The sequence below is a fragment of the Nematolebias whitei genome, chromosome 14, assembly GCF_014905685.2.
Source record: "Nematolebias whitei isolate Nwh7 chromosome 14, NemWhi1, whole genome shotgun sequence".
NCBI classification, from domain to species: Eukaryota; Metazoa; Chordata; class Actinopteri; order Cyprinodontiformes; family Rivulidae; genus Nematolebias; species Nematolebias whitei.
The window spans coordinates 6,395,398-6,412,408 of record NC_056511.1 but is presented as its reverse complement, the minus strand read 5'-3'; the positions used below and the strand labels follow the sequence as shown (position 1 = coordinate 6,412,408).

The following is a 17,011-nucleotide window of genomic DNA, read 5'->3' as shown; positions in this document are numbered from 1 at the left end:
AAAGTCGGACAACAAAGCTTTAATCCCTGCAAACAATGGTCTGGAAGTGCCTTGAGCAGACTTTATATCTCGGCCCTTCTAGACGGACTCCCAGATGGTGTGCAGTTCAACTGAAGTGTTGCCAACAGTCAGAAACACCCGCAGCATCTTAACTCACTCTGTGTGCTCTGACGACATTTCTACCACTCCAAATTATTCAAGTATCACAAAGAGTAAAACGACACAAACTTCCGTTCCCACACGAGGAGAAGTACGAGCCAATATTCTGATCTTTTAAAGTTGCGTGTTGATTGTAAGTCAAAGGGCGTAATCCTTTTATCCGAGTATGAAGATGGAAAGTCCCGAACAAAAAAAAAAAAGACACCATGTGCTGACGGGGTTTGAAAGGAAGCGAACAAAAGTCCTTTTGTTCAAAGTCTCAGTCACTCAGATTTGATTGGATAGCAACAAATCCAGAGCCAGAACTTCCGGATCAGATGTAACATTAAATAATAAATCATCCCACAAACGAGACACACCAAGGGTTCCCGTTTCAGGCTGACATGAGTAACACATCTAAGGGTAAAATTGGATGTAGAAAAGGGCCAAATATTAAGCAAAAAGATTTTTTCTTTCCACTGACACAAGAATTCTGCATCGCTGTGTAATTTAATCCCTTCTGCTTGACTTCAGGCGTCACAGGAGGAAAGGCTTTTAGGACGCGGTTGAATTAATTTGTTTAACAAACATGAAAGCGTCCCAGGTAACAGAAAAACTGCTGACCTGTAAATCAGTCCAGTTCCAACAAAACAAACAGAGCTAAGAATCAAACGCCGATAAAGAGGCAGAATTTCATCATTAGACACAAACACAATTGTAGCAAAGGTGCATCTCAGTCTAACTTTTCCTTAATAAATGCACTTGGACGATCAAATAAGCTGCATTTTAAAAGTATTCACTGCCTCGGTGCTCCGGGACATGCTCCGAGGCAGTGAATCAGGAAGGCGGAACGCTGCGCATTTCTTCGAAATTTAACAAGATAAGCACCTAAAACTATTATTTGTTAGCTCGACATTATAGTAAAGGTGTGTCTCAGTTGAACTTTTACTTAATAAATGCACTTCAATGGTCAAATCGGCTGCATTTCGCCGGGACGGCGCAGCGAAATGAAGCTGATTTGACGATTGCTCCAGGCGAGCTGGACAAAGGTGGACCTATGGCAAACCGATTGTGTCATTAATAGCCACTTTTATCCATTACATGACACAACGGCATGCCATACTGCTCGAGTGCCATCTAGCAGCTGAAAATGATAGTGTTCAATATTTTCAGTCAGAATGAATGAAATTGTCATATCTCAGCCAAAAATTGGTTTATAAATATGGAAAAAATACATAAATAAGTCGCTTCAGCGCATAAGTCGCAGGGCATGCAAATTATGCAAAAAACTGCCACTTATAGGATGAAAAATATGGTACTTTGTGTTGTGGCTGCAGATAAATGTTGGTAATTAAGCCAGCTGTCATTTGTGTGCTATTTTTAATGAAATACAAATAAAATTCACCTTAAAAGTGCCATCTTTAGAAAACAGAGCGCTTTGATGTTCTGCTAGACAACATATCTGAGTGTTGATGTTTAAATAGTAGCTGTGCCAAAAATAATCTGAAGTTGTCACCATGTGAGCCGTTATAAACAGGAAACCAGAGCTCAGCATACCTGCTCGAGCCTGTTCAAACGTCAGCAGGAATTTATTTATCTTAAAATAACCGTGTCGCCTTATTAAAAACAGACATCTGAGAACTTCTAACTTGCAACCAATATGTTTGTGTAAAGGTTACTCAGAGTTTATGTACATGAAAAATACTTAAAACTCAAAGTCCTAAGACTTTTTAAGTTTAATTATTGTTAGAAACTATCCCATCCTACGTCTTCTCATCAACATCGATAGTAACATTTGTGCTTTTCGTTCCAGCTACGTATTCAAACAGACCAACGTGGAGGGATATGTCTGTGTTCTGAGCTCAGCAGGGATCATCATTTCCACTATATAATCCTTTCAAAATAAAGTATGATGGCAGAAGCAGACGTTTAAACGCTCAGAGTTGGGTTTTGTTTTCATTTGCACAGCGAGGAAACAACTTGGTATCTCACAATCAGGTGCAGTTGTAACAAAATAAAAGTCTCATTAATTCTCACATTTTACTGATCTCATATATTCAAAAATCACGTCTCATCTCCGATAAGAAATGAAACAAGTAAAAGTGAGTAAGCCTCGCTCTGAAAGGAACCACAGTTTTGTGCATTAAACTGTAGATGAGGATTCCACACTACAGTAGTCCCTCACTTATCGCGGGGATTATGTTCCAGACACCCCCCACAATAGATGAAAATGTGCAAAGTAGGGACGTTATATTTATTTTAGTATTTATATATATTTTAAGGCATTATAAACCCTTCCCACACTCTTGCAATGTTCTTAACGTTGCTCTAAACTCTAAATGCTCTAAAAAAGCACAGTAAAAGAAAGCAGAGAGACCGATTCTACGGTTATTGAGCCAATCAGCGCCCGGGGGTGGACTGGCCATCGGGGGCACCGGGACACTTCTAGGTTCAGTTTGCGTTTCATTATTTTAAATAAACAATCCATGCCGCTCACTCAGGTATCCGCCTCACTGACGGTCCCACAGCAGCGACAGGGAAAGACAGACCCCACCCCTCGTCCCCTCTTTTCTCTTTCTGAGGCTGTCACAGACACAGACTGTATGACAGACAGCCTCAGAAAGAGAAAGGAGGGGCGTCCCTCTGCGATCACTGAGTGGCCAGGCCACCGGGAAACAATGTGTACAATCTTACGTTGAAAACCTGTAAAAGACTGAGTCTGCGAAAGTCAAACCGCAAAGTATTGATGACCACTGTACACCCATGCTAGTTTAAAGCATGGTCCTTGAATTATTGTAACTAGGGATGCACAATATATTGATAATTTATCAATATTGCAGTTAGGCCTGTCACGATAACAAATTTTGCTGTGAGATTGTCTCAGAAATTATTGCGATAAACAATAATATTGTTTGAAATTTGATAATAATTAGTAATTGTTGTCAAATTTAAAAAGAAATGTTGGTTAAGTTTTTGTGTGTAGTATACTTTTTGACCACCAGATGGCAGTATAAGACCGTCTGAACTGAAGGATGGATAGTGAGGGAGCAAGCAGCGTGTCTCTAAGAAAAATGGGAGGGAGGTCTATTGACGTGACATGGGTTGTCTCTCTTTCCTTTTTTTGGGGTTTTCAAAATGGCGGACGGTCGGTGTGGTTTGAGCTCTTTAGCATAACATTTTTCACACAAAGCTTTAATTAAAAAAATCAGTAAACAAGTTCTCAGCTTCATTTTTCAGAGAAAAACAACTTTTTACACAAAGGCACGAGTTTCAACCGAGAATTTTGGAGCTTCGACAAGACTGAAAAAATAAAACATTCAGTTCACGGGACTTTGGGCTTATTTTAAAATAAGAGGTTTGTGAAACCGTGTGGCAGAACGAGCACGGGGGAAACAGACACCGGTTTTATCTGTAATAAAAACTGAGGAAGAGGAGCTCAAGGTTCCTCCTCCACCTGGGGAGCACCTCTCATCATCATCATCACACTCAGCCAACAAAACAGGAGGAAGCGTCAAACGAGAACTCTCTCTCTGCCATCATCCACCCTGCAGATTGTCTGCGTCACGAAAAGCTCAACTCATTCATCTTTTCAGCCCCTTCTCGCTGAGCCAAACCAGAATCAGATGTTTTGCACAGGAAGGACGGACCCCCGCCCATCCTGCTTTGCTGGGGAGGTGGGATATCATCTGCGCACACACTGACAGGAAGTTTAACATTCCACCCAACTTCCATCACTGGCCTGCAGCTGAGGCAGAACAAACTCTGGCAAGTTCTCATTTGTACATCAGAACTGTAAAAAACAGACATTTCTTGTGGAAATGAATGCACCAAAATTTACTGCAGCACCTGTTCTTGATTCGTCTTACAGTCGAGGAATATTTAACAAGCCTAAACATTTAGTGCTACAGGATTAGACATCCTCTGCTGCCCTTTAGCTACTTGCTAAAAAGCACGACTTCCCTAAATAAAGGCGAGCCCCCGTTCACCCCACAAATTCCTTGACAACTGCTGCAAGCTTCCTGCCGGCATTTGATATGCTCCGTTTTGTTCCCATGACCGAACTCGAGTCATGCTGAGGCGTTCACTGAGCAGATGAAGGCTCGTCTCACTGACACTCAGAAGCTTTTCTGTACTCCGATGTGAAACTCCTTCTCCAAACCAGTGAGACAAGTCAAATGCTTTCGATGTCTCCAGCTGAGGAATACTGGCTGAGTGTCTATCTGCAATTAGAAGGGAAGACAACGAGGAGCCACTGTGGGACGTGTAATTAGTTTGAACCTTACGTGGTTAGGACGCAACCTTTATTTCCAGCCATATTTTCACTGAATCATTTCAGACCTCTGTGGTGTGAGAACCGAAGGAACAACCAGCTCAATTTACTCACAAACCAAATCCTGAAGTTGGGATGTCGTAAAAAAAAATGCAAATAAAAACAGAACGTAATGACCTGCAAATCTCATAAGGCCTCATTTATTAAAAGTTAAAATATAAAATGATGAAACTAAGAAATTGTACCCTTTTAAACAGTAATTTGAAATGTTTGGCAGCAAGTGAGGAGACCAGCTGCTGGAGTTTTTGGAGAATCTGGTCCCGGTCTTGTCTGACTGAGGATTCTAGCTCTTCCGTATGGAGGACGTGGGATTCAAAGTTTCCAAAAAAGAAAGTCAGATTTGAACCGTTTGACCACAGAACGGTTCTCGAGTCTGTTTTAACTGAGCTTTGGTCCAGAGAAGACGGCAGCGGTTCTGGATGGTGTTCACATATGGCTTCTTCTTTGTGTGACAGAGCTTTAAGTAGGATTTGTGGAAGGCACGGTGAACTGTGTTTACAGACAATGTGTAGAAATGTTCCTGAGGCCATGTAGTGCTGATCAGAACAGAACCAGACCTGTTTTTAATGCAGTGGCCCCTGAGGGCCTGAAGAGCACAACCATCCAGTGTCGACCTTTCAGCCTCCTCCTTTGACCTCACAGATTTCTATACATTCTTCAAATCTGATTACCGTATTTCCCGGCGTATAAGTCGCTCCACAGTAGAAGTCACATCAGTCAAACAAAGCATCATGGAGAGGAAAAAAAAAACATATATATAAATCACATTTATTATGCGTCACCGCTGACCCATCACGTTTATTACGCTAGCTCTCCAGCGTTCCTCCGCCTGCACCAGCTGAGTGAAGCGCGTGCACACGGGAGGACTCGCTGTTGCCGTTCTTAGAAACTGAAAGCGTCAGTCAAAAATTGAGTTATGAATATGGAAAAAGTGTATAAGTCACAGAACTGACAAATCTATGCAAAAGACCTGTGACTTATACGCCAGAAAATACGTTATATAATTAACTGTAGATGATGAAATATTCAAAGTCTCGATTTTCTGTTGAGAAACTTTATTCTGTATCTATTTGAATATTTATCGGCACAATTTTTCGCCCATACTGGCAAACCTCTGCCCATATTTACTACTTTTTATACCTAATCTGATGCTAATTAACATAATTAGCTACAAAATAAAGGCCGTTTCTATGCTATTCTATATTTTTGTTAATGAAAAGTGCGTTAGAAATTAAATTCATTATTATATTCTATTCTAAAATGTTCCTCCAGCTGTTTCTTATTTGTCACACTTAATCTTACCGCCTTTTTCTGCCCTTGTCTCAATATTTTGGAGCTGTGTTGCTCCCAAAGAAATGGTACAAATTCATGTTTATTGTGTTCCACCATGAATAACTGTAGCTGATGAGATTATCCAGATTATGTACTGTGTTTATTTATATTTTTACTACACTTTTTTCAACATGAGTTGTAGAAAGTCTGCGTTTATCGAGCCAGCCGTGGAATCTAACCCAGTGGCCTTGCCATCATGGCAGAACTCCACAATGAGCGCCCACTGGCTTCATGAAACTTGAAACAACCCCCCCTCCCTGGTCCCCCGTCTCCTCAGCGGCCGGGTGAACTCACCCAGTTGACTTTGTTTTTCCCAGCACGTGGTTACAAGGCTGGACAGTTCCCTGTATTTGTCTGCCAGCTGCAGCTTGCCGTTGTTCAGGCGGGGCTGTCGAGCGAGGCTCTCCTCCGCCAGGCTCCGGTTGGAGGTCAGCATCACCTCCCTGTCCACCTGAAGATCCTGAAACTGGACAAAAAAAAAAAAGGAGAAAATGTCAAATCAGCTCCTATTTTCCCCTTTACCAGCACGATGTATGTTCCCATGATGAGTCTGTCATGCGAACGAAACATCTGTGCACGTGAGGCACTAAACTGTGCAGAACATTTTAAATCCTCCAACATTTAAACATGAAAATAAACTCTAATTCCTGCACTTTTTAACAAAAACAAGATTCTGTAACTAGATTATGCCTTAAAGTTATGGAATTCTCAGATTTAGGTCAGAGTTAGGAACACACCCAATTTTTTTTTTATACCGTTTTATGAAGAAAATCACCTTTAAAAAGATTATCTAGACAAAACTGTTCCCAATAAATAATAAAATCAGGTATGAATCTGACGAGCCTCAGCTTCCTGTTTGATGTGTTGGTGCATTCGTGCTCAGATTTGTTGAGTGAACTATGCAGCTAACAGTACTTTGTTTACATCGAGTGCAGACCCACATTTCAGGATTGCGTATCAGTGTAGAAATCTACTGGAGTAAACTCTTTCAAACAGCATTATTTGATAAAGTTCAATTCAGTTTATTTATGTAACGCAAAATCTAGGGATGGACGATACCTCGAGATAATTTCACATGCAAAAGGAGGACCCTCCGCCTATGTCATTAATGATTAGCGTGATGAGACATTTCTGCAGAGTACCTTACAAACACACTGGGAGACTCTGTTAATGCAGAGACATTGAGACAGAGCAGATCCTTGAAAGCTCATCGTCACTGAAAAGTTCCAGGAACCAGCTGAAAAACAAGTTGTGTGGAGCTATTTATGCCTCTTGCAGCCTGACGCACAGGAAAACCTGCTGCAGCTGCTTGTGTTCACGCAGAATGAGTCGGAGCAGACTAAAATATGTGGCGGCACCCGGAGCTGCCTGATAAACTCACAGCTGACAGCAGACCGCCTTATCATCATCCTCTGCTGGCCTGCCGAAACTACAGACCCATCACCTTCGAAATGTTAACCAGCTGAGGAGCAGCTGAACAGCTGGAGGAGGGAAGGAGGCTCACGCTCTCCAGCACTGATTTTCACACCAGTGTGCAAAGTTGCTGCTACGTTGCAAGGCTGATTTATGAGCAACTTGGAAGCTGTGAACTCAATTCAAAGCCATTATTGACGCTGTCACAAACCCTGTTGACGCTCCTGGAACAAAGACGTTAAACTGCAGAAGGGGTCCAAAACTAAACCCAGCTGGTGCGGCTGTGAAACGTGCACCGTAATGACGGCCGTGAAGCCGCTGTTTCTCGTTTCCTTCAGCTTCTCTAGTCCGCTTGTGAACATGTGATGAAAGGTGAGAAGCCAAAGACGTATCAACAAAAAAAAAAAAAGAAGAAAAGTGTGATATAAACTGAACATCCTGTTGATGGGCAGCATTAAAGCTACTGTGAACATCGCTCTGCCTTTAAGATGCACAAATTATTATAATACTGGATCAGTTCAAAAGCTTTGACAGTTCTGGTTCCTCCTTTCTTCGTTCTATCAGTTAAATTAAATTACAGCTGCAGCTTTGAGGCATGGAGGTAAAACAGTATTTTATTGAATGGGTAATCAGAAATGCACGTGCTCAGGCTGGTCTGGGCCCATGGACTAGAGCTCCTGTTAGGACCTTATTGATTATTTTTAATGCATACAAATTACAAACACGAGCACATTATTTGGAGGGCTTGTTGCTTTAGAAAGAAAACCTTTGCAGAGAGTGGTGAAGGCTGCACAGAAGTCTGTCGGAATCAGCCTCCCCACCATCACAGACATCTACACCTCCAGATGCAGGAAGAGGGCCACCTGCATCATGAAGGACCCCACCCACCCAGCACACACACTTTTTGCCCCACTCCCCTCAGGAAGGAGGTTGAGGAGCATTAAGTGTAGAACCACTAGACTGAGGAACAGCTTCTACCCTGAGGCTGTTAGACTCATGAATCTCTAACTAGAATAATCACTGTGAAAAACCATATCATGTTGCTGCTGATCTGTTTCATGTTGCTGCTGATCTGTTTCAATGTTGATGTGTTCATACGTGCACATCCGCTCACACAGACTCATGTTCAATGTTTTATGTTATGAGTGTTCAGTGTATATTTAGTTGATGTTTGTCTTAGTTCATATCTTAGATGTTATTACTGTTTTTCTTATACATTTTATTGTTGGATGTAACTGGGACCCTGTGTACATAATTTCGCTCCACCACATGTACCACATGAGGTGCGAATGACAATAAAGAATCTCTGACTCTGACTTAGTGCAGGGGTCTGCAACCTGAGGCTCCGGGGCCACATGTGGCTCTTTGGTCCCTCTGCAGCGGCTCTTTCAGGCTTTGACCAAAAATAAAACTGAATTTTATTTCAACGATTGCCAAAAATGGCTAGTTTTAGCAGAATTCCTGTCATTTTCAAATACTGTATGTGAAGAATAGTACAAATACACGACGTAAAACATGTCACTTTGCTCAGTCGGCTTCCAGTCTCACAGCGTTTCTCTCTCAAAACCACCAGAACGTTTCGGAACATCTTTTAAGACGAGTTGCAGAGAAGGAATATGGTGAGTAACTTTAACAACACTCAGAATAAAAATCAAAGTCAAAGTAAACAAACATATTTATTTTTCTTAAAAAATTTAATAAACTGGCCTCATTTTATACACTTTAACTTTATGCTTAATTCTTCAACAATTAAGAGAGCTCACATCGGCCTGCAGAGTTCAGGGTTTTAATTTTTATAAAATTGTTTAAAAATTATATAGTTTTTCTTTCTTTACATGAATCTGGTCTTATATTTTGTATTAAAATGTAAAAATATCAACAAATGTTCGTAATAGTTAGACATTTTTCATTTTATAATATCACCCCCACTGGCTGGAAAAGCCATCTCCAACAACCTTGTAGTGGTCCACGAGCCACCAGTTGACAGGACACCGTTGTAGCAGGTTTTGTGGCTCCGGACATCGTAATTAATAAGAAAAAGTGGCAAAAATGTCTCTTTTTTTTATTGCAAAGGTTGTAGACACCTGCTTTAGTGTGATACCTAAATTTAAAGGCTACAATAAACTAGAGTTGTAGTGATGGCTTACATTAAACCGTTTTATTTTCTACAGTCTTTACACTCAGTTAGCAAACCACCAGCCATGATTTGGACACTTTAGACACAGAAAGAGGATAAATAAAAGAAACGAGGAACGTTCACGGCTGGATCCAGCTAGGCAAAGAGATGATGCCTAGACAAGTTTTCCTCCCAGTCCTCCCACAACAGTTACTGTATTTATGTTGGATTTAGTTTTTATGCTGGAATAAACGTGGCTCAGACTTCCCCAGTGACCGACTAGATTTTACGTTAAGAACATAAATCTTTCGTACGTCTGCACCACTGTTTCTGTAGAGCTGCTTGGTGGATTTGTTTCTTCCTCTGTATTTCACACTTAAACTTCTCAGGAAGAGTAAAAGTGCTCAGATTTCAGCACATCGGTGTGTACGTGATAAAGGATCAGATTACTCGAACAACGTGTGTTTGTTAAGGAAGCGAAACACATCAAAGTTCATGCTCAGTAATCCTTTGATGTTTTGAACCACTTTGGTCTCAGAGGAGTCGACCGGGGAGAGGGTGGACTCTAGAAACCATCTTATCACCAGCAAACTGGTTGGCCCACTATGTGAGTGAGCCACTTATGGGACTGAGTTTGTTGTGGCTCCTCGAACTGATGAAGTCCTTTGGATGAAAGATGAAATGGTTCAACAACAACAAAAAAACATCGAGTGGACTGGACTTAACTTTGTTGAAGCAAAACACAGTTTTGAGTTTTGATAAAATGGTTTTAGAAGTGCTACTTAAGATCAGGGGAGTTCTGTTTAACTGAAGTGTTCAGGAATCAGGGCTGTTCTAAACGGTGCCTCCGCAAAACACATTCATTAAAATTAGGGACGCACGATATTATCAGCATTGTATCGGTACCGGACGATATTAGCGTCAAAGTTAAATATCGGACAGTCCATCAAAATAACTCACCGATATAAAAGACACTGTGCAACGCCAGCACAACGTGATGACATCGTCACGCGCACCTACCTGATCTGACCACGGCGGAGAGGAAGAAGTCAAAATGTCCGCGGTGTGGCAGGTTTTTTTTCCATTGAGGATGAAGATTTTTAGACTACGATGAGCCTCGCTACGTCGTCCCCAGAGATATTTTTCCGTTGTAGCCTTACTCGAGTTACAAGCCGTCATTTCCGACGTCATTAAGAAGCTAACAGCCGATAGCACTTGTGTGAGTTTTACCACAGACATTTGGACGTCGTGTTAGCCCCGTTAGCATGATTAGTCTTACGGAAGAATGGATAGACAAAAACTTTAAATTTAAAAAGTCTGTCCTTCATGCACAGGAGTGCAGAGGATCCCACACTGCAGCTATAGGAACCTGGAACAAGCCTCCACAAGTGAGACAGCATCGCAGGTGACTAATGCTAATAAATAACATTTAACACTTTTTATTTCATATAAGTTAAAGTGCTATGTATATCATATGACTGTTAGTGAATACAGGTCACCAGCTCTTACAGCTGTTGCACAATTTTTGTAGCAAATAGGCCTAAATAAGAGGGTTATGTTCTGACAAAGGAAAGTATATTAAAATTATCTGTATTGGTTATCTGCCAAATACATTTTAACATATCGGCCAAAAATCCAATATTGTGCATCCCTCAAAAATCAATAATGTTATTCTGGGCCCTCTGAAGCTTGGGGCACTGGGTTAATGTCCCAGTAAGTCCTTTGGAAAGTCCACATGCTCCACTTTGAATTTTCTAATCTAAGACATCAACATGAAGGTTGGTCCTCGTTAAAAACACCATCCATAACGCCACGCTGGCTCAAGCCCGTCTGTAGCTGCTGAAGACACGTTTATTGTCCACAACAGGAAGAATAAAAACGGCATGAAAAGGAGATCATTTCTGGAACATGGAGATAAACGCAGCTGTAACGCTGCCGGGGGGATTTCAATATTGGGATTTCTGGGGGAAGGGGGCAGAACGTCACATCGTCGCCAGACCATAAAACCCCCCAAAAATAATTAAAACGAGCGCCTTTCCCTGAGGTCCTCCTAAACAATGGAGTCACCGTGGCGCTGCATGGAAACGGCTCGTCTCTGCAACACAGAGACGAAACCACATCATGAGCACAATGAAGTAAAAGATCTGAGTCTTCCCTTCTTCTGCTCCGTCAGTCTCAACATTCTTGCACGACAAAGAAGGAGACTTTTCTTGCTCAGCCACTTTCCACTGAGAGTCAGTCACTTTTCTGCCTAAAGGCCGTTTCAAGGAGTCTGCTGCGGTGCGGTGCATCTGTCGCACATTTTTACGGGTCGTTAAAACAGCGAACGAGTCCCGAGTTTGGAGGAATTTGCACAATGTCCCCTGCAGGGACACTTCTGCCTTTAGAAGAAGAAGAGAGAGAATTAGAACAGATCTGCTGTCCTTTCAAAGGAATGACGATAATACAGATCGTGTCAGAACCGCATCCTATTTTTCCGGCCCATTTTCCTTCAACGGGAATCAAAGCAGACCGTTTCCTGTCTTTTCTGGTCCAACGAGTTTATCAAACAACAACCGTCTTCAGGGATGGAGTGTCCTCGGGACTTTGATTCATGAACTAAAGCAGAAATTTGAGTGTTTATTGAATTCCCGACTGGTCCTTTATTTGAAAATAGTAATAAAAATATAAATAATAACTACCCCAAAAAGTAGTTCCTCCTAATAAACAATCTACAGTGATTATTTTACTTAGCTTGCTGTGTATTGCTTTATTCTAAATGGAATTTAAAATGTTTTTTTTGAGATTCAGTCTAATTTTATTTCAACTTCTTTGCACTTAAGGGGCAGGACAGGGTAAATAATACCCCTTACAGTTAGCCAAGGTGCAGCACTGTTGTTGTTCGCAGTGGTTCAACTCGTCTGGGCGCTTAAAATGCAGTAAAAAGGCGTTTCTCTTTCATCCTAAACGAGTCTCTGGCCTAACGAGCCTTCTGGAGGCTGGAACCGTCAATTAAACATCCAGTCGGCGACAAAACTGGCAGCCTGAGAATCTCCTCGGCGAGAGAGAATTTGTCTGAAACAGAAATCCAGAGCTGGACTCCAGGGATAAACCAGTCTGTTCACACTATTTAGGAACGCTATAGAGACTGGACTGATGATACAATAAAGATGGAAAACATCTTGAAGGAATGCATATCTCCCACCGCATTTCATGCCACAGTTTTAGATTATTATCCCATGCTGAAAATTTAAGTTTTAGATGTTTAGTCAAACTTTAAACTCTCAGCTGCCACCACACCAAATGTTATTGGTAAAACTCACCGAATTACAGGCACTTATGTGCTTCTAAGACCATATTGAATCAAACTGACACATCGATTACTTTCTTAAAGTCTCATTAAATTCAGTCTACTGGCGCACGAGAGACTGACACAGCTTTCGACAGAGGTCCGTAAAACAATTTGATCCTAATTATGTTCCTTGGGGAATAAAAACTGATAATCATGGGAGACCTTTGTTGTGTGCACCAGCCGTCGTGGTTCTGATTCACTGTCTGTGGTTTACACAACGTTCATAATGAACACGCAGCTAATGAAGAGATGAGAGACGGCGCGTGAAAGAATCATGACTTTATCCGGTCCGCGCTCTGTTGTGTCGACCTGGAGTAATTCGGCTGATCGGACCCTCTCAGGTTCTGCATCATTTAATAACGACGGATAAATCAAAGCTTTTGGTCAACGCCGACTAAAACGGCCCCAGGCTCCATTTGAGCAGCTGAGTCACATTTATTGGACCACCCTTAATGTTTCAACGGGTAAAGCTCTATGATTCAAATACGCCAACTATCTATTATCAACTCCTTCTTCCAGATTCTGGTTTTGAGCCCCGTCCACATGGCAACGTTTTGTTGTTGTTATTTTCCTGAAAATTATTATTGTTTCAACCTTGTGTCCACATAGAAACAGCATTTTAAGAAGCTCATTTTAGAAAACTGGGTTTCAGACAGGAAAAATATTAGGGGTGCACCCATTTCCTTAATTTTGGGAAATCGGCTGATACTTGCATGAGAAACCGATTTTACCGATTTTTTTTTTTTGTTGTTGTTGCAACAATTGGCTGAACTTTATTTATATTCCAGAGCACGACCTCATGGCCAGTTAAAACAAGTGTGTATTGTTTCTAGGATAATGTTCAAGGTAGGCTTTTCAATAAAAATAATATTGGAAAATTGAAGGTGCATTGTGACCTTAGAACACCTGACAGTGTCGCTTATAAATCAAAATCTGTGTCGGCTAAAATCGGAATCGACAGGTCAGACTTTTAGAAATCGGTGATCAACCAGAAAACGGCAATCGGTGCACCCCTAGATCAGATAGCTCTGATGTGATTCATCGCCGTGATACCTGTCAAAATACACAATGTTGTCATGTTTTGATTGAGTTTTTATACGCTTGGGGGTTAATGTAACTCAAACTCATCAGGGTTTTTGTAAAATGTTATTAGGAAAGTGATTAGTAATGGAAATTCTCCGGTTAGGACTGATCTTAACCTTTGTTCTCTACAAGCCCCGACTTTTGTTTTAACGCTCCCTACAACTCCATTTCCTCCCTAAAATGACTCCAAAACGTCCAAAGTGTCCTCAATGTAAGAACGTAAACAAATGACTCAAAACTGGTTGGCAACAAAACATGACTCTGCTGATTTCACTCATTTATTACAAATTATGGGATAGACTTTTGGCAGAGAATGACGTGTAACCAGTGGTTTGTTTTATTGTAGGTCAGTGGTTCCAACCCCAGTACTTGAGGAACACCATGCATGCTATAGACGTTTTCGTGCTGCAACACACCTGATGAAGCGAATGAATCATCTAATTTCTGCAGAAGCCTGTTAATCACCCGTTCATTCAAATCAAGCGTGTCAAAGCAGAGAAACAACTAAAACGTACAGGATGGCGTTCCTCAAGGAGCAGTATTGGGAACCACACGTTATAAATAAATCCATTTTTATTCTTTTGCTTTTGCTGAGACAAAGATAAAGTCGTAATAGTACTAGTTTTAGTATTAGTACACAAACAAATGCACATGTTGACATCCGTCAGTTTCCAAAGCCTTGTTTGAATTAAAAACCGTTTTGCGCTGCAGTGCAGAGAACAATATTTTGTTTCTTTTAGGTTTGACAGATTTCGTGCTCAGGATTTGGTTTTTGATCGTGGACGCACCGACAATCATTTCAGCCCCCCCCCCCCCCCCCCCCCCCCGAATCCTGAGCTGCCTAAAGATTCCCACCCCTTATTACGTTTCTGAAACGACTCAAATGATTGTTTGGGGAAGATAAAGAAATGTTTTCATCCTGACAAGTGATGAATCACACAACCTTCAGCCATCACCTTCTGGATAACGCAGCGTGCACACCAGCAGGAACACGAGAAGGTTTTCCTTCAATGTTTCGGCGTCACGCAGCTGCGGGATGACTGACCCACACTGGTTCTGTTTCACCGCACGCTGCTGGTATCAGCCCGCTGAATGCGCTCATTGTCCAGAGGAAACCTCAGAAATGGAGCTCAAGAAAAAGTTTGTGGTTACGGGAACAGCAGCTATAGTTAGAGGTTTACTTCCTTATTCAATAAGTATTTTATTTGATTACTTATTTACACACAAAATTATCAGAGCAAAGACATTTAAGATCAAACTGTAAATTAACCCACAGTTTCATACATAACCAAATTTTAATCATTTTTAAGGATGCACCATATTATCGGCCGATATCAGCGATAAAGTTAAATATCGGACATTCCATCAAAATAACTCACTGACGTAAAAGACTTTTGTTTTTAAGTTAATTTTTAATTTAAGAAACTGTCCAGTCTATCTATTAATACACTACTAGTTGTGCGACGCAGCTGCGTTGTCACTTGTGAACAGGTTGAGTTTAGATTTGTGAAAACTTACAAATTTGCACTGTTCGAGTGTTGCAATTGTGTTAGAGAGTATCGTGAATAAATTGGACATTAAACATAATCCAAGTTAAACTCCTACAAAGAAATCAATGAATTTACACTTAAATAACATTTGGAGCTAAACCTATTCAAGATGGCTGCCGCAGCTACTATAGCAAATGCAAAAATGACCTTAACTCAGTGAAGTTCGCAGGTGTTGAGCTAAAACTTGGTGTGGTAGTCCCTGAGAGTCAGCCCAAACTTGCACTTTGAGGGCTGATTGATCATGCAAGATATGTCACTGTTAGCAAAATATCTCATTAAGCACTGGTTAGGTTTTAACTAACATTTCAGTAAGTAATCACCTGGTGTTCGTCTACGGCGCATTAACCAGTCCAATCCAATTCATAAATCAGGTCTCTCTTGTAAACGAGTCCCCGAAGCTCAATGGGATTAACCCGTAGAAATAAAGGTTGAATGAATGAATGAATTCAAGATGGCCGCCACAGCCAACTAATTTACGAAAACACACATTTGACTAAAACTCGAGCAGATTTAAAGAGAATGAGGTCAAATTTCGTGCGGTCGTAGCTGAGAGTCGTTCCCAACAGACACTCTGAGCGCTAACAGATCTCGCGAGATCTCGCGAGGTTTTAATACAAGGTTTGATTTCTTATGGGGGGGCTCCAACCACAACAGCGTGCACTGCCTTTCCTTTTAGTTGAACCCTCGTTCAGACCGTCAATAATCCATCGTCAGATTATGTGAATGGGATTTATGAATGGGGAGATCCAAACGGCTCGCCACGATGTACAGGAAGCAGCTAAACAAGACGTGTTTGTTTGCGGTTTTTACTTAAATTAAAGGGAAAAGCCGAAAACTGTTTACACTGCTGTGGGGAAAACAAGATTTAGCGCTAATTCCTCACAGCACTTTTTGGTCTGAGCGGCAGAAGTAGAAGAAGAAGACACGTACCTTCTCATTGAGTCGGATGATTTTGTCCATTTTGTCGTCGTTTTGTAAAAGCTCGCGCAGCTCGGCGGTACTTAAAGCCCGGTAGCCGTCGGGACACGTGTTCGTCTCCTTCGAGGTGGACATTTTATCCGTTCCAAGCGCGCCTGAACACGGGTTGGAGGCAGTCAGTCCGCTCCGCCGTTACATCTCGATCACATTGGAATGCGCTGCGATCTGCGCGCACTCAGCATCAAACGCGCGAGCGGCGCACTTCCGGTGGTCGTCGCCTTCAAAATAAAACTCGAGTTATTCCTGCACACCAGGCAGGCGTCAGAATGCAGAACCAGTCTTTAATAATAATAATAATAATAATAAGAGAATAACTAGAAAGTTCCTGGAGAAACTTTGACGGGGACTGCCTATTTATTATTAAATTATTATTAATAATAAATATTTATATTAATGATTATTAATGTGAATAATCAATACTAATTATTAATATTTATATATATATATTGATAATTTATTAATTGTTATAAAATATTAATAATCGATAATCAATATTAATAATAATCACACCAATAATTAGTATTAATATTAAATATTACTTATTACTATTAATAAGTATTGATATTAAAGTAGATGATTATAACAGTAATAATTTATAATAATATTAATTATTATTAATATTATTACCAATTATTAATAATAATAATAGGTGCATTGCATAATGCACTGCCTTCCTTGCATGTTGAACCAAAATGGCTCCATATGTTACTCAGTTTCTGTGAAGAGTTTTGTCCTATTCA

The 17,011-nt window shown here is 41.0% G+C and overlaps 1 protein-coding gene across 1 annotated transcript in view; it reads right to left on the bottom strand.

The window, feature by feature from the left end:
* vps37d (VPS37D subunit of ESCRT-I) overlaps nt 1-16,412 on the bottom strand; it is a 47,752-nt gene extending 31,340 nt beyond the window's left edge. The window contains exons 1-2 of the mRNA XM_037687247.1: nt 16,224-16,412; nt 6,095-6,266 (exon numbers count right to left, since the gene is read on the bottom strand). Of these exons, the coding sequence (XP_037543175.1) occupies nt 6,095-6,266; nt 16,224-16,346 (295 nt within the window). The 5' untranslated portion in view covers nt 16,347-16,412. The remainder of the gene's footprint in view (nt 1-6,094; nt 6,267-16,223) is intronic.
* Between the last annotated feature and the right edge of the window lie 599 nt (nt 16,413-17,011).